The sequence below is a fragment of the Macaca thibetana genome, chromosome 18 (assembly GCF_024542745.1).
Source record: "Macaca thibetana thibetana isolate TM-01 chromosome 18, ASM2454274v1, whole genome shotgun sequence".
NCBI classification, from domain to species: Eukaryota; Metazoa; Chordata; class Mammalia; order Primates; family Cercopithecidae; genus Macaca; species Macaca thibetana.
Window position 1 is genome coordinate 71,330,368 of NC_065595.1, and position 23,070 is coordinate 71,353,437.

At 47.1% G+C, this 23,070-nt stretch overlaps 2 protein-coding genes across 3 annotated transcripts in view; one reads left to right on the top strand and one right to left on the bottom strand.

Annotated features, from left to right (window-relative positions):
* The window catches only part of AFG3L2 (AFG3 like matrix AAA peptidase subunit 2), a 50,082-nt gene extending 36,787 nt beyond the window's left edge, over positions 1–13,295 (bottom strand). The window contains exons 1-6 of one of the 2 annotated variants that reach the window (XM_050767553.1): positions 13,014–13,295; positions 7,653–7,752; positions 6,903–6,980; positions 3,391–3,506; positions 3,082–3,234; positions 228–302 (exon numbers count right to left, since the gene is read on the bottom strand). In XM_050767553.1, the coding sequence (XP_050623510.1) occupies positions 228–302; positions 3,082–3,234; positions 3,391–3,506; positions 6,903–6,980; positions 7,653–7,752; positions 13,014–13,127 (636 nt within the window). In that variant the 5' untranslated portion in view covers positions 13,128–13,295. Of the gene's footprint in view, positions 1–227; positions 303–3,081; positions 3,235–3,390; positions 3,507–6,902; positions 6,981–7,652; positions 7,753–8,901; positions 11,577–13,013 lie in introns of those variants that run through there. The other variant, XM_050767554.1, reaches the window with a different exon arrangement.
* The window catches only part of PRELID3A (PRELI domain containing 3A), a 182,047-nt gene that overhangs the window by 124,736 nt on the left and 34,241 nt on the right, over positions 1–23,070 (top strand). The window lies entirely within an intron of this gene.

Genomic DNA, 23,070 nt, shown 5'->3' on the forward strand with positions numbered 1-23,070 from the left:
CAAAATGATTAACAGAAACAAAACAAAACACTGACCCAATCCCTGTATCACTAATCCATACACAACATTCCCATTTCCACTGTTAATGAGACCACCCCTGCCACACTGCCCAGTTCTGATAGATCTGGTGCGTATAACTCGTACGGTGTGAGGCAGGTTTTCCTTTCAGCTTTAAATCTGGAAAGTTAATTTACAACTAATTCACATCAATTAATAAAATGATTTACCCCATCAACAGGAGTTTTTCCTGGTGTAAAGGTCACTCGAACAAAACGCTTGTTGACGACTTCCAGTCTGTCTACCTAGAATTTTAAAAATAAGTTCACACATAAATTCACAGAAAATACTTGAGATACTCTTAAGCTCATTTAAAATGCATATGATGTTTCAGCCATACAAGGAAAGAATAAAGAATCAGATAAGGATGCCCCCACATTCCCACCTCTAATTCTGCGGAAGCTCCCAGGCACGGCCCCTCCCAAAGGGGACTATGCTCTCACTTAGGGGCTGCACTGCCCAAACCACATCCTTACACTTGCACTACACATGAAGGTAACCCTACACGATATGCACATTCCCTTCTGTTTTTAAACTTTAAAAATGGTCTTGTTTTATATATAAGTATCCTTCTACAACTTTCTTTTTCCCTTCAACATTGTATTTGTGAGGTTTACGCAAGCTGACACTTCTGTGCTGTGGGGTATGCCATGCTATGACCACACCCAAGTTACTGATCCATCCTCCTGTTAATAGACAGCTAGGCTGTTATACATTTCTCACAAGCAATGCTGTCATGAACATTCCCATATCTACCTTTGTGGGCACATCTTAAAAAATTTCTCCAGGAAACATACCTGTAGATAGACACACTAATGCTGGGTGGCAGGGTATACATACCTTCAACTTTACCAGATATTGCCAAATTGCTCTCCAAAATGGCTCCTGAATTCACACTGCCATGAGCAAAATATTACTATTGTTCTGTAGGACACAGACTATTCCTCTATAGGACATAGACGATTGCTCTACAGGACATAGACTATTGCTCTATAGGACACAGACTATTGCTCTATAGGACACACCAACATTTGGTAGTATAAGACTTCTTAATTTTTGTCACTCTATAAATATAAAATAGTTTAAGTTTTTTTTTAATTGAATCACCTAATTATATAGAATCCTTTTTAAATTTTTTTTAGACAGGATCTCACTCAGGTTGGAGTGTAGTGGTGCAATCATAGCTCACTGCAGCCTCAACCTCTCTGGGAACAAGAGATCTTCCCACCTCAGCTTCCTGAGTAGCTGGGACCAAGAATTCAAGCCACCACCAGTGGCCAATTTTTTTATATTTCTTTGTAGAGATGGGGTCTCCCTACATTCCCCAGGCTCGTCTCAAACTCCTAGATTCAAGTGATCCTCCCACCTCAGCCTCCCAAAGTGCAGGGATTACAAGTAGGAGCCACCACGGCCAGCCTACATAGGATTCTTAATAACACTGTTAAACACCACATCCCAAGGACTGTAGCTGATTTAGGAGCACGCGCACTCTGGGATGTGCTTATTTCCCACTGCTTGCTTTGTCAGTAAGTCTGGAAGGCAAGAATGACGAAAAGCAAGGGAGCCCCAGAGCAATCCCAGAGGGGCTGGAATCGGGGAGTGACTGTTCTTAAAGGCAGTCTCTGTCAGAGAGGAATGACTGGCACTGCTCCATCCCACAGACATCTGATGGGAAGACAGCAGGCTAACGCCAAAGAGCCAGAGGGTCAGGAGGAGCTGGAACTATGTAGAAGCCGCCTCGAGAACCTGCCATCCCAATCCAAAGGATGGCTGCAGCCCAGTCCACACGCGATGACCACTGCTTCTGAGCAGCTTCTGAGTGAGAGTCCCCACTACATCTGAGAATTACACATAAAAGATCCTCACTTTCATGAGATAAACACGTTTCAAAAATCCGACTAGATAAGAGGACTCTGGGAAGATGGTGGCATAGGAAGCACCAGGAACCCATCTCCCTACACACAGGACAAAGGTACAGGCAGCATCTGTCCAATGTAAGCATTTTGGAACTCTGGAGTCCACTGAAGGTTTGCAACTTCCAGGTGAAACATAAACTGAAGTTAATCTCGGTCAACTTCAGCTCTGAGCACAGCGGCAGCTGCCCATCTGAGTAGATCACCATTTCTTACATCCCTACCTTCCTGTACAACCTTTAGAACGCATTTCAATTCTTTACACTACCTCAGTAAGTATTAATGTCATCTTACTTTATCCGTTTCATGGACGAAAACCCAAGTATTAAGAGGTTAAGGGGTTTCCCCAAGGCTACGCAGCAGGCCTAATCCTGGTGTCTATCACTATACTGCATCAATTCTAAGACACACATTTTTCATATTTTAACATCAGAAATGCAGATCCATTTTATAATTGATGGCATGTCATAATTTCATCAGCATCTTATTAGATTTGTCTTAGCAACTTATAAAATACCATGTGTCTTACAATCAATAGCATCTTAAATATGCTGAAATATGGTCTTACTTATTTCCCATTGGTTGTGGTGAATATAATCACACATGGGCAAGCCCAGCAAGCAGTAACAATGGCTGCTCCGCAGACAGAGAAATGGCAGGGACCACATGCCCACCTGGCCCGCCCTTAGAGCCCCATCTGCTCTGACTTGACACACTGATTAGCTGCCAAGCCTGCAGGTGACTAAACGTAGTAAAGACCCACAAAGAACCCAAAGAGGCTGGCACACGACAGCACAGAGTAGAGGCAGCTGAGGGCACCAGAGAAAAGCGTGCAAGCAGAGGACTGCCAAGACCATGGTCAGAAGCAGTGGTGCCAAAACCCAGTTCTGGGAGATAGTGAAATAAAAGAATCTGGGGGTAAATGTGAGGACACCAGGTCAAAACACGGGTTCTCTGATTGCAGTACTTCTCAGCATTAGAAAAATCTGAGGGAAAATAACAATTTTACAATGGACGAGTCAGGTTAACCTGCTGACTGTCACTTCTTTCATCTAATCTGATTAATTTCACCTTTGAACCACAAGAGCCACCAATGCCATAAAATACTTACTACTCCTTTTGAAAGATAGTTATTGACAAAGTCCTTCCAAGTGATTTCTCTCCCGGATCTCTTGAGCAGGAAGTAAAACATGACTCCACCCCAGAACAGAGAAGTCCAGAGGAAGAACATCCTGAAATCCTTGTCATCCCATGGAAAGTCACCCTGGCCAGAGAAGGAGACAGCTTCTGTGAAGAACTAAATTCCACAATACGATCTATGCTCTGTGAGACACAAATCCCTCCAACACTACTAATGCCTCCCAACCTTCTCAGGGCCACTATCGTAACCTCAAAATTCACACAATGTATAGCATCAAACCTTCTGGAACCTGGACCACCAGTGAGAATCATCTTTCTTGCCACCTCGTTTTCCACCACCACCACCTCCTCCTCCTCCAGAAGAGCGTGTGGTAGCAGCTGGCTTTGACTCTGTTCCTAAACAAAGAGCACACATAGAAGTACGGCAAGGTTTTGGCTCTCTCAGCAATGTCTTCATGTAAACCGTTTAATACAAGACTTATTGCAGAATACACTGTGGCAAGTGATCAGTTACTGAGCGAAGCACCATGAGAAGGAATACAAATACAAAGCCTACCAATCAGGGAGGCTCCCAAGGGCTATACTTGCATCATCTCATGAAACATGCACAATAACCCAATAACCCAAGAAATTATAGGACTGTTATACCGTTCACAGAGGGAGAAAGAATAGCTTAAGTAACTTGTTGGATAATGGGTGGCAGTGTTAGGGGACAGTGAATAAGTCACATAGTTGGGATGCAAATTCCTCAGTCCTCACTCAAAGTTTAAAAGTGGGTTCTGGCCAGGCATTGTGGCTGACGCCTGTAATACCAGAATTTTGGGGGGCCAAAGCAAGAGAATCCCTTGAGCCCAGGAGTTCAAGACCAGACTGGGCAACAAAGCAAGACCCTGCCTCTGGCCAGATGTGGTGGCTCATGCCTGTAATCCCAGCAATTTGGGAGGCTGAAGCGGGTGGATCACCTGAGGTCGGGAGTTTGAGACCAGCCTGTCTCTACTAAAAATACAAAATTAGCTGGGTGTGGTGGCACATGCCTGTAACCCCAGCTACTAGGGAGGCTGAGGCAGGAGAATCACTTGCACCTGGGAGGTGGAGGTTGCAGTGAGCCAAGATCTCGCCACTGCACTTCAGCCAGGGCAACAAGAGTAAAACTTCGTCTCAAAAAAAAAAAAAAACCCTGCCTCTACAAAAAAAAAATTTTAAATTATCCAGGCATGGCCAGGCGCGGTGACTCACGCCTGTAATCCCAGCACTTTGGGAGGCTGAGGCGGGTGGATCACCTGAGGTCATGAGTTCAAGACCAGCCTGGCCAACATGGTGAAACCCCATCTCAACCAAAAATACAAAAAAATTAGCTGGGCGTGGTGGCGGGCACCTGTAATCCCAGCTACTTCGGGAGGCTGAGGCATGAGAATCACTTGAACCTAGGAGGCAGAGGTTGCAGTGAGCCGAGATGGTGCCACAGCACTCCAGCCTGGGTGACAAGAGTGAAACTCTGTCTAAAAAAAAAAAGAAAAAAAAAAATGAGCCAGGCATCATAGTGCGCACCTGTGGTCCCAGCTACACAGGACGCTGAGGCAGGAGGATCGCTCGAGTCCTACAGTTTGAGCCTGTAGTGAGCTGTGATTGTACCACTGCACTTCAGCCTGGGCAACAGGAAGACCGTATCTCAAAAGCAACAGCAACAACAAAACACAACAAAAGTAAGTACTCCCTTTCCCACTCCCACAAAGTATACATTGTTAACACTTTCTTCTGCAGGAAAGCCCATGGTTTTGACAAATGGCTAAAAAAAACACATCCACAGTTGGTATTCAACTGGCATCTTTGCTTTTTAGGGAAATGTATGTAAGGAAAACTGTAATTCAGTCCCTGTTGTTGTTGCTGTTGTTGTTTTAGATGGAGTCTCACTCTGTCTCCCAGGCTGGAGTACAATGGTGTGATCTCAGCTCACGGCAACCTCTGCCTCCTGCGTTCAAGTGATTCTCATGCCTCAGCCTCCCGAGTAGCTGGGATTACAGGCGCACACCACCATGCCTGGCTGATTTTTGTATTTTTAGCAGAGATGGGGTTTCACCATGTTGGCCAGGCTGGTCTTCAACTCTTTACCTCAGGTGATCCACCCGCTTCGGCCTCCTAAAGTGCTGGGATTACAGGTGTTGAGCCACCGCACCCGGCCCGAATACACTTCTGATGTCTTCAGTGGCCATGAAGCAACCCCTCTAGTGTAGCAGGATGGGAGGCTACGGGCACCCGGTCATCCTCAGCGGCTGTGTTAACATGTGGCTCATGACACATTCACCCCGATGTGCTGCATACGAGGGGCTTCTGCACCTCTGTCTCAAGCAAAGTCTGAGACAGGTATGACGTACACAAGCCTCAGCCCCCTCAATGAGGCCTAGGACTGGGAAACATGCAGTAAGCACACCACTAAAGCTGTGCAACACTCCAAACCACTCAGGGAGAAAGGAATGTCCACACAAAAGCCACCCGAAAGGTTGTATGGGTTATCATTACTCGGCCCCCACACCAAGACTCAAAGACTACCCAGCATGCACTGGGAGAACTCTAGGTGCTGCTCCAGTGTAGAGCCCCGGGGCTGTCACCAGCCCACACCAGCACTTCTCCCTCCCCATGTCCCGTGGCTCTTACTCCTTTGCATTCTTTGGGCATGTATTTGTCTCTCTAACTAGATAACAAGCAAATTTAAAAACATGGACTGAGGCCAGGTGCAGTGGTCATACCTGTAATCCTAGCACTTTGGGAGGCTGAGACGGGTGGATCACATGAGGTCAGGAGTTCAAGACCAGCCTGGCCAACATGGCGAAACCCTCTCTCTTAAAGATTAGCTAGGCATGGTAGTGCACGGATGTAATCCCAGCTACTGTGGAGGCTGAGGCAGGAGAATCACTTGAACCCAAGAGGCAGTTGAGATCGTGCCACTGCATTCCAGCCTGGGTGACAGAGTGAGACTCCTTCTAAATAAAAAAAAAAGAACTGAATTACAGTGTTCTTTACATTTCCCTAAAAAGCAAGGATGCCAATCGAAATGGGCACAGGAGGCCCACCCAGTCCCCCAGCCACCGAGCTCTAAGAAAGCCTCTCCGTATCCCTAAGGTGAGGTAATGCTCTGAGGAGCAATTTTGAAAACACTGTCCTACAACACAACATGTATCAAATAAGTTGCATGTATTAGATTTCTAAGATTTTTCTCAATGTTTTAAATTATGTCCCAGGTATCTACTGAATATGCTTAGTTTGACCAGCCAAAACCTCTAAGGTGGCCTTAAATTACTTCAATTTGCAAAATGACAGGAAAATATCAACAGAAAATTAAGGTGAAATGAAACACAGGGTCTGTAGAATTTCATATGTACTTGCAACCTACAGCGTCACAACTGACTTACTATAACTTTCTTTTTTTTTTTTTTTTTTTTTTTGGAGGGTCTCTCTGTTGCCCAGGCTGGAGTGCAGTCGCACAATCACAGCTCACTGCCGGGCTCAGGTGATTCTCCCACCTCAGCCTCCCGAGTAGCTGGGACTACAGGTGTGCACCACCATGTCTAACTAATTTTTTGTATTTTTAGTAGGGACAGAGTTTCACCACATTGTCCAGGCTGGTCTCAACCTCCTGGGCTCAAGTGATCCACCAGCCTAGGCCTCCCAAAGGGCTGGGATTATAGGCGTGAGACACTGCCCAGCCTGATAACTTTTTTCTTTGTTCAGTGGAAACTATCACCATAATACATGAGGGGAAAACACAAAATTAAAATATAATCTTGTCAAAGGTACCTTTTTTCTCTCCCATAACTTCTTTAGGTTCACTAGCTTCTTTTCCATTTTTTCCATTAGGAAAGTATTTTTCAAATCCTGTTAGAAAAGGAAAAAAATACATATCGTCAAACTAAAATTCATCAGGTTTCATGTCCATTTTGTTTTCAAAGCAGCTGATGTATCATTGAAAAGCACAAGCTGGCCAGGCGCGGTGGCTCAGGCCTGTAATCCCAGCACTTTGGGAGGCTGAGGTGGGCGGATCACCTGAGGTCAGGAGTTCAAGACCAGCCTGCCCAACATGGCAAAACCCCGACTCCACTAAAAATACAAAAAATTAGCCGGGTGTGGTGGTGGGCGCCTGTAATCCCAGCTACTTGGGAGGCTGAGGGAGGAGAATCGCTTTAACCCGGAAGGCGGAGGTTGCAGTGAGCCAAGATCACTCCAGTGCATTCCAACCTGGGCGACAAGAGCGAAACTCAGTCTCAAAAAAAGAAAAGAAAAAAAAAAAGCACAAGCTAAAAGCATAACATTTCTTGTGTACAAGTACATCAAAGTCTAAATAATATAGTTCACAACCCAGAAGTGTTAAAGGAAAAAGCCTCCTTTTTGCATATCAATTTCATTATTTACAAATGTGTTACATTTGAAGATGACATATCTTCATCGCTGTAATCAGACATAAGCTGGAGGCAGGGGAATGGATTACAGAAGGAGACAGAAGACCCAACCTAAGAACGTAGAACACTACAGCCACACCTAAGCACTTACCTTTTGGGGGTCGGGAACAGAATCTTTGATAAGCAGCAATTACATCTGTCAAAAGAGAATTTCTGCTGGCCCTTGTTTGAGTTGTAACAAATCGGTAAAGCTGCAACATGACATAAAAATAAAACCATGGTTATATCAAGATAAAAAATTTAAAAGAGCTTCATTTCCTGGTCATAAAGTAGACTAAAGGTCTCTCTCTTCCACAGGTGGTTATGAAGTAACAGAGAATGACTCCCTTAGTGAGGACTAGCGTTACCTAGCACTAGGCCACTATTCCAGTAAAAGAACCAGGAGACACACATTATTATCCAGAAAACAAGAATATTTCAAAATCAGACATAATGTAGAATTGCAGTCCAATTATAATTATGTCACAACACATTCACTTTGATGATGTTTGTTTAATTTGTAGCATTCAAAAGACAAAACCTGGCCAGGTGCAGTGGCTCACACCTGTAATCCCAGTACACTGGGAGGCCAAGGCGGGTGCATCACAAGCTGAGGAGTTCAAGACCAGCCTGGCCAAGATGGTGAAACCCCGTCTCTACTAAAAATGCAAAAATTAGCCGGGCGCAGTGGCAGCCGCCTGTAATCCCAGCTTCTCGAGAGGCTGAGGCAGGAGCATTGCTTGAACCCAGGCGGCAGAGTTTGCAGTGAGCCGAGATCGTACCACCGCACTCTGGCCTGGGTGATGGAGTGAGATTCAATCCAAAAAAATAAAAATAAAGTAATAGTTATAAAAATTACAAAACCAAATAAAACCACATCACACCCACTATAATCAAAAAGACAGACAAGTGTGGGTGAGAATGTGGAGAAACTGGAGCCCTGTACACTGTGCTGGTGAGAACGTAAAATGGTGTAGCCACTTTGGAAAACAGTTTGACAGATCCTCAAAATAATAAATGTAGAGTTACCATATGACCCAGCAATGCCACCCCTACCCAAGGAAGGTGAAAACACATGTCCACACAAATATGCACACGAATGTCCACAGATGCCTTATTCATAACAGTCAAAAAGTAGGAACAACCCAAACGTTCACCACCTGATGATGAACAGATAAATAAAATGTGGTATACCCATACAAGAGAATACCAGTCACTCAGACAGAGGAAAGAGGCACTGACACGGGGATGAACTCTGAAAACATTACATTAAGTGAAAGAAGGCAGACACAAAAGGTCACACATTATGATTCCATTATATGAAACGTCTAGAATAGGCAAATCCATAGAGAGATACATACCAGTAGTTGCCTAGAGCTGGGGGAATGGTTACAGAGAAATGCGAAGTGATTATTAATGGTCATAGGGCTTCTCTTTGGAGTGCTGAAAATTTCTGGAATTGGGGACAGTGATGATGGTTGTATAACTTTGTGAGTATGTTAAAAGCCAATGAACTGTACCTTTAAGATGAAGAACGGTTTGTAAATAAAAATGTCAATAAGAAACAAAACAGAATGAGATGATTTAACTTCAAATAAATACACAATTCTACACAGCAAAGCAGGACAGGAACACCAACAATGATTTTGTCTGAGTGCAATACTGGCCGGGGAGACTTTGGAGCTTATGTTGTGTTACACCCTGCCCAACCACCGGAACACTTGGCCTATGAAATAATCACTGATAACAGATAAGAACGCAACATAAGAGTTTTTTCCAATGTCAAATCTATTAAGTGTGTAGATTAAAATGAAATGTTATTCAAGCTAGACAAGTCAACAACTCCAGCCCAGGTGCTGTCAAGCAGTGGGGTGTCTAAAGGGGAATCAGAACCAGTTCCCACCCCTAAGCAGCACAGAAACAGGGAAGAAACTCATAGGGACAAATCAGTTACACTATGGCATAACAATGTAACCAAACAAAAGCTCTGAGTACAGGGAACCGGGGTGGCGCAGAGGTTATATTGCCACGTCTTAGTGTTAGTCCTTTCTGTTTCGCTGTAACACAGTGTCTGAAGCTGGGCAATTTACAAAGGAAGGTTTATTTAGCTCAGAGTTCTGCAAGAGGGGAAGCATGAGAAACAGGGTGCTGGGCTTATGGTGAGGGTCACATGCTAAGTCAAATTACAGCAGGAGAAGGTGCTCCATCAAAACATGGTGGGAGAAGGTCAATGGCAAAGTGGCCACATGCCATGAGGGAGGAACTTCCACTTTATAACAACCTAAGGTCTCTGAAACTAAGCCAGTCTCACCACAGCTCACAGAGCTCACTCACTACCTCCAAAATGGCACCAAGACACTCACGAGGGCTCCGCCCCCACGGCCCAAACACCTCCCACTGGGCCCCACCTCCCAATACCACCACCATGGGGAACACAACCTGAGTTTTGGTGAGGCCAAACTCAAACCAGAGTACCATATAAAGCAAACCTTCATCACCACAAAGCTTAGTACAGAACTGGGCACTGTGCGCACTCCATAAATACCGACTGAGGAGCCCTTTTCAGGCTCTATTTTCAAATTGTGCTGACATGGAATATCCCTAGCAATAATCAGTGACTGAATTTAACACCGAGGTTGTATTCTATGAAGAAATCATCAATGAAACTTCTTCTCCTCTGCATATCTAATCCAAGCTCTGCGTGTCTATCATTCAAGGAATAATGTAAGAGATACTAATTCACAACACTTAAGTTGAGTGCTCCGCATTTTGGAGAATTAGCCTTTATGTCTGACAACACGAGCACTTTTCAGTTGCTTTATCATCAGCCTTATTCCTCGGGGCATAATACCTGAGAACTCATCTCTCAACACATCAGAATCTCTTCCCAAGGAACCTCACCGTGAAAGCAGTACTTCTGTCTCTGATCTTTAATGGCAGCAGGAACAGAAAGGAACACCTGTCCTGTCAGACTCCCTCACAGCACAATAATGCCCAGGTGTCACCAGGCAGATCTTCAGAGTACCAAAGAGTAGGTATCACCACTGCCCCCGCCTCCCCTCACAAATTAATCAGCTGCAGCTGTCAGCACAGAGAACTTCCTTATATATCAACATCTGAGTGACATTTACAGGGACGATAGTGTCACTCCAAAGGAAGGCCTCTGGGTAACACTTTTGACATAAAACTGCAAGCTCACAACGCAGATCCCTACCTAGAACTGTATGTCTGAGTCCAATATTCACAAGCAGCAAAAGAAAAGGGGTCAGGCTAGGTGGGGGCGGCTCCTAGCACTTTGGGAGGCCAAGTGGATTGCTTGAGGCCAGGAGTTTGAGACCAGCCTGGCCAACATGGTGAAATACCATCTTTACTAAAAATACAAAATTTAGCCAGGCATAGTGGCGGGCACCTGTAATCCCGGCTACTCAGGAGGCTGAGGCAGGAGAATCACTTGAACCCTGGAGGCAGAGGTTGCAGTGACCTGAGATCACGCCACTGCACTCCAGTCTGGGCGACAGAGAGAGACCCTGTCTCAAAAAAAAAAAAAGAAAAGAAGAAAAGGGATCAGAGCTTGGTAAAACAGGGAAATGGATACAATGCAGGAAACAGAAAAAGGACCTACCGCAGGGCAGCGTGGCATGACCAGAGCGAAGAAACTGATCTAAGACTGGCAAGGGAGCCTCAAAGAGTAAAAGTCATGAATGCAGGCACTATTATTCCCCCCTTCCACGCCCTTTTTTTTTTTTTTTAAAGACAGGTTCTGTCACCCACGCTGGAGTGCAGTGGTGCAATCACAGCTCACTGGAGCCTCAACCTCCTGCGCCAAGCAACCCGCCTTGGTCCCCCGAGTTGCTGGGACTACAGTCGTGAACCACTGAGCCCAGATAATTTAAGAAAACAAAAATTCGTAGAGGCCAGGAGCTGTGGCTCAGGCCTGTAATGCCAACACTTTAAGGGGACGAGGTGGGAGGATCGCCTGGGTCCTGGAGTTTGAGACCAGCCTGGGCAAGATGATGAACCCCACCTCTCCAGAATTTTTTTTTTTTTTGAGATGGAGTCTTGCTCTGTTGCCCAGGCTGGAGTGCAGTGGCCACTCTCAGCTCACTGCAAGCTCCGCCTCCCAGGTTCACACCATTCTCCGGCCTCAGCCTCTCGAGTAGCTGGGACCACAGGCTCCCGCCACCACGTCCGGTTAAATTTTTGTATTTTTAGTAGAGACGGGGTTTCACCGTGTTAGCCAGGATGATCTCCCTCTCCTGGCCTGGTGATCCGCCCGACTCAGCCTCCCAAAGTGCTGGGATTACAGGTGTGAGCCAACGCGCCCGGCCTCTCCAGAAATTTTTAAAAATCAACCATGGTGCTGTAGTCCCAGATACTTGGGAGGCTGAGGCGGGAGGATTGCTTCAGTCTGGGGCTGCAGTGAGCTGTGTTTGTACCATTGCACTCCGGCCTGCGCGACGAAGCAAAAGCCTGTATCTAAAAATAAATAAATAAATAAAAAATTTTAAAAAAATTGTAGATCGGAGGGTCTGCTACACTACCCAGGCTGGTTTCCACCTCCTGGACTCAAGCTTCTCCCGCCTCGGCCTCCCGAAGTGCTGGGATCGCAGGCGTGAGTTCCCGCACCGGCCTATCTCCCCTCACAGTGAAGACGCTGAGCTGACTACCTCAAGGGCGCTGGGATAGCAGGAGGCCAAGCCAGGTTCCCTTGGCCGACCCGGGGACCTCAACCACCACCCGTACACCACCGTGAGGATGAGGAACAGTCACCTAAACAGTGAGAGCGATTATTGGACACGTGAACCTTTCCTTGAGGCAGATCACGGCCATGGTTCTGTCCACACACTATCATTATGTCAGCAACATGTATCAGGTCCTGTGTGTGTATCTAGAGGGATGGCTACCAACAGAGGAAGAGCCTCCCGCTGATAGCAGGCTCTAATATGCAACGAACACAGAGTCCCTGCTCCGAAAATGTGACATTCTTAATAATAATAGCTAATTCTGCCAGTCCTGGAATGCCCGCAATGGCCCCATTCAGCAGACGGGAACACGGAGACTCGGAGAGGTTAGGCAGCCTGACTCCAAAACCCGTCCTTGCGACAACATCGTGCTCGTGCTGCTGACTCAAAACTACAGACGCCTTCCTTCCGTGCTCCCGGGACATGAACGCGGGGACAAGGACGGCCACCAAGCCAACATGACCTTCGAGGCTTCAGCCGCCCCGGTGAAGCGCCAAGACCCGGCTCTACTGGAGCTGCGCGTTTTCAAAACTCGAATCCCACCGGCAGGGCTGGGCGCGAACCGGCGCTCAGCGGTCGGCGAAGAGACAGCGCGGGGGGCCGCGGCCCTCGGCAGGGACGGCCCGCGTGGGGCGGCAGGGCGGGGGCCAGTGACCTTGACGCCCGCTCTCCCGAGCCGGAAGTGGGCCCGAGGCCGGGTGGAGGGCGCCGGGCGCCCAGGTAGGACTCACCGTCCGGAGGCAGGGCTGCTCGCCCGGGCCCACGCCGCCAGGCACGCGCAGCTGCTGTAGGCCGCGGAGCCAGCAGCCGCCCCAGCCCCACAGCCGCAAACAGCGGTGCGCCATGACCGCCGCCGTGGCCCTCTCGGCCCGGGACGCTGCGCAGGCGCGGGCAGGCGACGACTGGAGGCCTCGGGAAGCAGGCTCCGCTCGGGGAGAGGCCGCCAGGCAGCGCAGCGCGCCCGCGGCTCACAGCGGAGCCCCAGCTCTCAACGCGGCGTCTCCCGCCGCCAGCCCCGCCCCGGCGCGCTGACGTCGACGTCTTCTCTCCGAAACCGGCCGCGACCTCAGCCGGTGCAGGAGAGCGGACCAAATGGTAGGAGCGTGGGGGCGGGACCGGAGGCGGGGGCCGACGGAGCGGCGTTGGGGGCGCGGCTGGAGGCGTGGCCGAAGAAGGACCTTAGAGGGCGAGGGGGAGCTGGAGGCGGAGCCGATGGCGAAGCGGGGACGGAGCCGAGGGCGGACAGGCGAGGGCGAGCGAGAGCTGGGGGCAGGGCCGATGGCGCACGTGGGGGGCGTGGCTGGAGGCGGGGCCAAGGAAGAACCGGGAGGGCGAGAGGGAGCTGCAGGCGAGGCCGACGGAGGAGTGGGGGGCGTGGCTGGAGGCGGGGACTAAGGGGAGACGCGCGCCTGGGATCCTGGGCTCCCGGGCCTGGGCAGCTGGGTGGGCCAGCCAGTTAGGAGCGAGGTGGAAGTAGCGAAGGCTCCAGCGGCGCCAGCTCAGTCGTCGGGTGTTGCTAGGCTCTGGAGACACCGAAGCGCACATTCCTGACCCTGGGAAGGCAATGCGAAGATTCACAAGCAGCAGGGAGTGTTGGGGCCGTGCAGCCTGCGCTCTGGGAACCCTGTCGGGGAACTGGTTCTTGGAGAGCAAGTCGAGTCTTTCAGGTAGTGGAAACTACACATTGTTTCCTGTACCGTGACAGCGGAGGAAAAAAAGAGAGGTCTTTGAACCGAGGTGGGGGATTGGGGGGTTTTCTGAGACGGGCTCTCGCTCTGTCGCCCAGGCTTGCGACGCTGGACCTCAGGCAAAGGACAGTAATCCTTGAGAGACAGGAGACAAACCAGGTGAGTCCTGTGATTACCCCAATAGCAGTAAAACAATAAGAAAAAGATATACCAGAAACACCATCATACCATGCTCGCACAAAAGAAAACTGAGTAGACAGATTTTAGGGCAAGGAAATTCCAAACAAAATTAATTTCAGGGGAAAGAATATCACTAAGGATGAATAGGATCGGGTTTCTTTTCTTTTCCAGAGACAGAGTCTCACTCGGTCACTTAGGCTGGAATGCCGTGGTGCAATCGTAGCTCACTGCAGCCTCTAACTCCTGGGCTCAAGGGATCCTCCCGCCTCAGCCTCCCAAGTAGCTGGGACCACACGCGCTCGCCACCACACTCGACTTTTTTTATTTTGCGTAGAGATGGAGTCTCACTTTGTTGCTCACGCTAGTCTCAAACTCCTGACTTTAAGCAATCCTCCTGACTTAGCTTCCCAAAGTGCTGGGATTACAGATGTGAGCCACCCACACCTGGCCAAGAGGATTTTTATTATAATAAAGGGGTCAATTCATTAATAGGACATAACAACGTAAACATCTTTGTTCCCATTAACAGAAGCTTAAAATACAGGGAGCAAAGACTGACAGAACAACAACTTCCAATTATATTTGGAGATTTCAAATCCTTCTTTTGATAATTGACAGAACAATTAGACAGGAAAATACTAAGTATATAAAAGACTTACACACAACCAAAGAAATCGAATAGACATTTATAGAAAACTACTCATAACAACAGAATACACATTATTTTCAAGTTTTCACGGAACACTTATCAAAATAAACCATATTATAGGCCATAAAAATATTAAGAGGAATCAAGTCTTATAAAACATATTTTCTAACCACAATGAAATTAAATTAGAAATCAGTATCAGAAATAGGCTGAGGTGAGAGGATCACTTGAGCCCAAGAGTTCCAGACAAGCCTGGGCAAAACAGAAAGACCTCATCTTCAAAAAAGAAAAAAAGCTAGACTAAGAAAATGAAGTAAAACCAAAGAAGAGAAAGAAGATAAGCGCGGCCGGGCGCGGTGGCTCACGCCTGTAATCCCAGCACTTTGGGAGGCCGAGGCGGGCGGATCACAAGGTCAGGAGATCGAGACCGCAGTGAAACCCCGTCTCTACTAAAAATACAAAAAATTAGCCGGGCGTGGTGGCGAGCGCCTTGTAGTCCCAGCTACTCAGGAGGCTGAGGCAGGAGAATGGTGTGAACCCAGGAGGCGGAGCTTGCAGTGAGCTGAGATCAGGCCACCGCACTCCAGCCTGGGCGACAGAGCAAGACTCCATCTCAAAAAAAAAAAAAAAAAAGAAGATAAGCGCAAAAATCAATAAAATTAAAAACTAAAAGAGAGAAATGAATGAAATCAAAGGATGTTCTTTGAGAAGATCAATACTCAGACCAATCAGGAAAAAAGAAAATGACACAAATTGGCCCGGTGCAGTGGCTCATGCCTGTAATCCCAACACTGGGAGGCCAAGGCAGGCGGATCACCTAAGGTCAGGAGTTTGAGACCAGCCTGGCCAACATGGTGAAACCCCATCTCTACTAAAAATACAAAATTAGCTGCACATGGTGATGCACACCTGTAATCCCAGCTACTCGGGAAGCTGAGGCAGGAGATTCACTTGAACCCGGAAGGCAGAGGTTGCAGTGAGCCGAGATTGCACCATTGCACTCCAGCCTGGGCAAAAAGAGTGAAACTCCACTCAAAAAAAAAAAAGAGAGAAAGAGAGAAGAGAAAGAGAAGAAGGAAGGAAGGGAGGGAGGAAGGGAGGGAGAGAGGGAGGGAGGAGATGGGCACGGTGGCTAACGCCTGTAATCCCAGCACTTTGGGAGACTGAGGTGGGTGGATCACGAGTTCAGGAGTTCAAGACTAGCCTGGCCAATATGGTGAAACTGCGTCTCTACTAAAAATACAAAAATTAGCCGGGCATGGTGGCACACACCTGTAGTCCCAGGTGCTCAGGAGGCTGAGGCAGAAGCAGAAGAATCGCTTGAACCCGGGAGGTGGAGGTTGCAGTGAGCCAAGATTGCGCCACTGCACTCCAGCCTGGGTGACAGAGCGAGATTCCGTCTCAAAAAAAAAAAAGAAGAAGAAGAAGACGAAAGAAAGAAACCCCATCTCTACTAAAAAAAAAAAAAAAAAAAAATTAGCCAGACATAGTGGCAAGCATCTGTAGTCCCAGCTATTCGGGAGGCTGAGACAGGAGAATAACTTGAACTCGGGAGTCAGAGATTGCAGTGAGCCGAGATCGCACCACTGCACTCCAGCCTGGAGTGCCAGACTCCATCTCAAAACAAACACACAAACAAAATTAGGCCGGGCGCGGTGGCTCACGCCTGTAATCCCAGCACTTTGGGAGGCCGAGGTGGGCGGATCACAAGGTCAGGAGATCGAGACCACGGTGAAACCCCGTCTCTACTAAAAATTACAAAAAATTAGCCGGGCGCGGTTGTGGGTGCCTGTAGTCCCAGCTACTAGGGAGGCTGAGGCAGGAGAATGGCGTGAACCCGGGAGGCGGAGCTTGCAGTGAGCCGAGATCGCGCCACTGCACTCCAGCCTGGGCTGGGCGAAAGAGCGAGACTCCGTCTCAAAAAAAAAAAAAAAAAAAAAAAAAAAAACAAAATTACAAGCCGGGCGTGGTGGCTCAAGCCTGTAATCCCAGCACTTTGGGAGGCGGAGGCGGACGGATCACGAAGTCAGGAGATCGAGGCCACAGTGAAACCCCGTCTCTACTAAAAAAACCAAAAAATTAGCCGGGCGCGGTGGCGGGCGCCTGTAGTCCCAGCTACTTGGGAGGCTGAGGCAGGAGAATGGTGTGAACCCAAGAGGCAGAGCTTGCAGTCAGCCGAGATCACGCCACTGCACTCCAGCCTGGGCGACAGAGCGAGACTCCGTCTCAAAAAAAAAAAAAAAAAAAAAGAAAACCACGAGATTCCACTTCACACTCTAGGAGAGCTGTAATAAAAAATACTAGATAGTAAAAAATAATATAGATATTAAGTATTGTCAGGCCGGGCGCGGTGGCTCAAGCCTGTAATCCCAGCACTTTGGGAGGCCGAGACGGGCGGATCACAAGGTCAGGAGATCGAGACCAGCCTGGCTAAATACGGTGAAACCCCGTCTCTACTAAAAAATACAAAAAAAAACTAGCCGGGTGAGGTGGCGGGCGCCTGTAGTCCCAGCTACTCGGGAGGCTGAGGCAGGAGAATGGCATAGACCCGGGAGGCGGAACTTGCAGTGAGCTGAGATGAGGCCACTGCACTCCAGCCTGGGCGACAGAGCGAGACTCCGTCTCAAAAAAAAAAAAAGAAAAGATATTAAGTATTGTCAAGAGTGTGGAGAAATTGGAACCCTCATGTTAGTAGGACTATAAAATGCTTTGGAAAACTGTCAATTTTCATAGGTTAAACGTAGTCATATGACTCAGCATGTCCACTCTGGGCATCTTCCCAAGATAATTGAAAGGATATATCCACACAGAAACCTGTACATGTGTTCATAACATATGTACATATGCTGTGTTCATAGCAGCATTATTCATGATCGCCAAAAACCAGAAAGAGCCTAAACATGTTATCAACTGAATGGATGAATGAAATGTGGTGTATTATTACAATGGATTGTTATTCAGCCATAAAATGAAGACCTGATACACGCTATAGCATGGATAAACCTTGGAAACAAAGAAGTCAGAGATAAAAGACCACATATAAGATTGCATTTAGGCCGGGCGCGGTGGCTCAAGCCTGTAATCCCAACACTTTGGGAGGCCGAGACGGGCGGATCACGAGGTCAGGAGATCGAGACCATCCTGGCTAACACGGTGAAACCCCGTCTCTACTAAAAAGTACAAAAAACTAGCCGGGCGAGGTGGCGGGCGCCTGTAGTCCCAGCTACTCGGGAGGCTGAGGCAGGAGAATGGCGTGAACCCGGGAGGCGGAGCTTGCAGTGAGCCGAGATCCAGCCACGGTACTCCAGCCTGGGCGACAGAGCAAGACTCCGTCTCAAAAAAAAAAAAAGATTGCATTTATACATATGAAATATCCAGAATAGGCAAATCCATGGAGACAGAAGACAGTGATTAGGGATTGCCAGGGGCTGGGGGGGTGGTTGATAGAATGTGCAAGACTAATGAACGTGGCTGCCAGCAGCAGGCAGGATGGTGTGGACCATCTGAGCTTCTCCGTGTGTGCTTTTTCACAGTGTTTACCTTTTTGAACCATGTGAAAATATTACCTATTCAAATAAAATATAACACAATCTAAGACTATTAAAGGATGCTATTTTTTTCAGTGCTGAGATTACAAGTACTTTGAAAAAATAATTTTATGACTATGTATATTTTCCAAATATCCTGTAATAAATATGTAATAGTTTTAAGAGCAAAAAAATGTAAAACGTTGAAATATAAAAGTTTCAGGATAACGATGGGGCCAGGTGCAGTGGATTATAGAATCCCAACACTTTAAGAAGCCAAGCAGGGAGGATGACCTGAGGCCAGGAGTTTGAGATCAGCCTGGGCAACGCAGCGAGATCCCCATCTCTACAAAAAATTTAAAAATTAGGCCAAGTGTAGTGGCTCATGCCTGTAATCCCAGCACTTTGGGAAGCTGAGGTTGGCGGATCACTTGAGGTCAGGAGTTCGAGACCAGCCTGGCCAACATGACAAACCCCATCCCTACTAAAAATACAAAAATTAGCCAGGCGTGATGGCATGCACCTGTAATCCCAGCTACTCAGGAGGCTGAGGCAGGAGAATTGCTTGAACCCGGGAGTGGGGGGTTGCAGTAAGCCGAGATCAAGCCACTGCACTCCAGCCTGGGAGACACAGTGAGACTCTGTCTAAAAAAAAGAAAAAAAAAAAAGACCAGGTGCAGTGGCTCATGCCTGTAATCCCAGCACTTTGGGAGGCTGAGGCGGGCGGATCACGAGTTAAGGAGATCAAGACCATCCTGGCTAACATGGTGAAACCCTGTCTCTACCAAAAATAAAAAAAATTAGCTGAGCATGGTGGCGGATGCCTGTAGTTCCAGCTACTCGGGAGACTCCATTGTAATAATACACCACATTTCATTCATCCATTCAGTTGATAACATGTTTAGGCTCTTTCTGGTTTTTGGCGATCATGAATAATGCTGCTATGAACACAGCATATGTACATATGTTATGAACACATGTACAGGTTTCTGTGTGGATATATCCTTTCAATTATCTTGGGAAGATGCCCAGGAGCGGACATGCTGAGTCATATGACTACGTTTAACCTATGAAAACTGAGTTTTCCAAAGCAGGAGAATGGCATGAACCCGGGAGGCAGAGCTTGCAGTGAGCCGAGATCGCGCCACTGCGCTCCAGCCTGGGCGACAGAGCGAGACTCCGTCTCAAAAAAAAAAAAGTAAAAGAAAATTAGCCGGGTGTGGTGATGGGCACCTGTAATCCCAGCCACTTGGGAGGCTGAAGCAGAGAACTGCTTGAACCCGGGAGGTGGAGATTGCAGTGAGCTGAGATTGCGCCACTGCACTCCAGCCTAGGTGACAGAGCGAGACTCCATCTCAAAAAAAAAAAAAAAAATTAAAAATTAGCTCAGTGTGCTGGTACATGCCTGTAGTTCAAGCTACTCAGAAGGCTGAGGCAGGAGGACTGCCTCAGCCCAGAATTCAAGGCTGCAGTGAGCTGTGATCACACCATTGCACCCCAGCCTAGGTGACAGAACAAGACTCTGTCTTTCTAATTTAAAAAAAAGTTCAGTATAATTTTTTTTCATCAGTGTGGACGGAAACAAAGTTACAAAATGAAAAGTAAAAGCCTCTTCATTTCTCATATTCACATCTTAAAGGTAACTTTCTTTCTTTTTTTTTTTTTTTGAGATGGAGTCTCACTCTGTCACTCAGGCTGGAGTGTAGTGGCCTGATCTTGGCTCACTGCAAGCTCCGCCTTCCGGGTTCACGCCATTCTCCTGCCTCAGCCTCCCAAGTAGCTGGGAATACAGGCACCTGCCACCATGCCCAGCTAATTTTTTTGTATTTTTAGTAGAGACGGTGGGGCTTCACCGGGTTAGCCAGGATGGTCTTGATCTCCCGACCTTGTGATCCACCCACCTCGGCCTCCCAAATTGCTGGGATTACAAGTGTGAGCCATGGAGCCTAGTTTTGTTTTTTGTTTTTTTTTTTTTTTTTTTTGAGACAGTCTCACTGTGTCACCCAAGCTGGAGTGCAGTGGCTGATCTTGGCTTACTGCAACCTTTGCCTCCCAGATTTCAAGCTATTCTCCTGCCTCGGCCTCCCAAGTAGCTGAGATTACAGGCACCTGCCACCATGGCTGGCTAATTTTTGTATTTTTAGTGTTTCACTATGTTGGCCAGACTGGTCTCTAACTTCTGACCTCAGGTGATCCACCTGCTTTGGCCTCTCAAAGTGTTGGGATTATAGGTATGAGCCACCATGCCCAGCCTTTAAAGGTAACTTTCTAGGTAGTTTTTTTTGTGTGTGTGTGTGTCCATATATTTTATATGTATTTGCAAGCATATAAAACTAATTTTTAGGCCAGGTGTGGTAGCTAATGTCTGTAATCCCAGCACTTTGGGAAGCCAAGGCTGGTGAATTGCTTGAGGCCAGGAGTTTGAAACCAGCCTGGCCAACATGGTAAAAACTCAACCTCTACTAAAAATACAAAAAATTAGCTGGGCATGGTAGCATGTGCTTGTAGTCCCAGCTACAAGAGAGGCTGAGGCATGAGAATTGCTTGAACCAGGAGGCAGAGGTTGCAGTGAGCCAAGATGGTGCCCTGTACTCCAGCCTGGGTGACAGAGCGAGACTCTGTCGTAAAACAAACAAACAAACAAAAAAACTTATGTTTACATGAATGAATGTGTACTTTATGCACCTTGATTTTTTCTTTTGCTTAACATATATTTTTATATGTTAATAACATATAGTTCCCCCCCAGTCATTAATAAGCTCTATTGTATTCTCTTGTAAAGTTTTAATAGTTTTCTCACCAAGCGTCATTTAGACTATTTCTCATTTCTTTTTATTTCAGAAGCCACCGTGAGCTTTTTTTCTGAGACAGGGTCTTGCTTTGTCACCCAGACTGGAGTGCAGTGCAACGATCATAGCTCACCACAGCCTTGAGCTCCCAGGCTCAAGCCTCAACTTTCCAAATAGCTGTGACTACAGGCCTGCACCACCACAGCTGGCTAATTTTTAAATTTTTTGTGGCGGAGTTTCACTATACTTCTGAGGCTGGTCTCGAACTCCTGGCTTCAAGTGATCCTTCTCCCATCTTGGCCTCCTAAAGTGCTGAGATTACAGGCATGAGCCCACGCACCCAGCCAAGTATTCTTATTGGTACATGCATATATACACATGTGCCAGCGTCCATTCAGAGGATGGTTTCCTAGCAGAGAGATTGCTTGGTAAACAGTATTTTTTAGAAAATAATGTGTGTTTTATGGCTAGGGCTTGAGCTCGCTCACCTAGAGTTGCACTGTATATGGTTGCCCACTAGGCGTCAGGAGAGCCCCATGAATCTCTAGACAACGCCATGCATTTCCAAAAAACCTTCAAATGTGTTCACAAGGCTGGTCTGGATTTTTCAAAAAATAATTTTTCTATTCTTCGTAGTTCATCTCCATGAACAACCTAATGCTGTGTTTTCTCTAAAGTGAAGCTGACATAATCTTTTCCAGTTGTGTTCTTGGTTTGTGCTACTATTCCTGGCAACTGGCCTCAGGTAAAGGAATAGAAAAGACACAATGTCCAGTTGCTGTCTTCCAGATGATAATGAATAAGACCATGAATTATGTCACAGATGCCAGGGTGCTACCAATGCATGTTGCATGAATGACAATTGCAGAACATTTACAAGATTCTTTATCACCCTTTTACTTGGTAGTGATCAAATATTTTTCTAGAAGTGTTGACCACAATAGTATACTCAAATCATAAAGTTTCTAGATGTTTCCCATTGTGTCTTCTTGTAAAAAAATGTGACGATTGCTTTGGTACACCAAACTCCTTGTATAAGCCATCTTTTGAGTACAGTACCACAATCCCAGAAGGCATAATGTGAGAAGGCATTTGAAAGCTGAGAAGGAAATGGTTTGTGAGGAGCCTAGTGAGAAGCTCTGTAAGCTAGATCGGATAGAATTAAAGTGCCCAGAAATAGAAGTAAGGAGGAGAATGTAAGATGTGTATTGAAAAGACTTACTTCAGCAATTTTTTTTTTTTTTTTTTTTTTTTTGAGCCTGTTGCCCAGGCTAGAGTGCAGTGGTGCAGTCTTGGCTCACTGTAACCTCTGCTTCCTGGATTCAAGTGATTCTCCTGCCCCAGCCTCCCAAGTAGCTGGGACTACAGGTGCCCGCCACCACACCGGCTAATTTTTTGTATTTTTATTAGAGACGGGGTTTCACCATGTTGGCCAGGCTGCTCTCAAACTCCTGACCTCAGGTGATCCACACGCCTCAGCCTCCCAAAGTGCTGGGATTACAGGTGTGAGCTACCACGTCTCACCTTACCTCAGCAATTCTATGTAGGTGTTGAAAAGAAGACACATACCACACAAACTAAAAGGGATGTGCTCTGTTTTTTCAGAGACAGCGTCTCACCTGTTGCGCAGGTTGCAGTGCAGTGGTGTGATCATAGCTCACCATAACCTTGAACTCCTGGGCTCAAGTACTCCTCCCACCTCAGACTCCTGAGTATCTGGGACAACATGCTCACAGCACCACACCCAGCTAATTGTTCTATTTAAAAAAAATTTTCTTTTGGCGGGGGCAGTGGCTCGCACCTGTAATCCCAACACTTTGGGAGGCCAAGGTGGGAGAATCACCTGAGGTCAAGAGATTGAGACCTTCCTGCCCAACATGGTGAAACTCCATCTCTACTAAAATAATACAATAATTAGTTGGGTGTGGTGGTGGGCACCTATAGTCCCATCTACT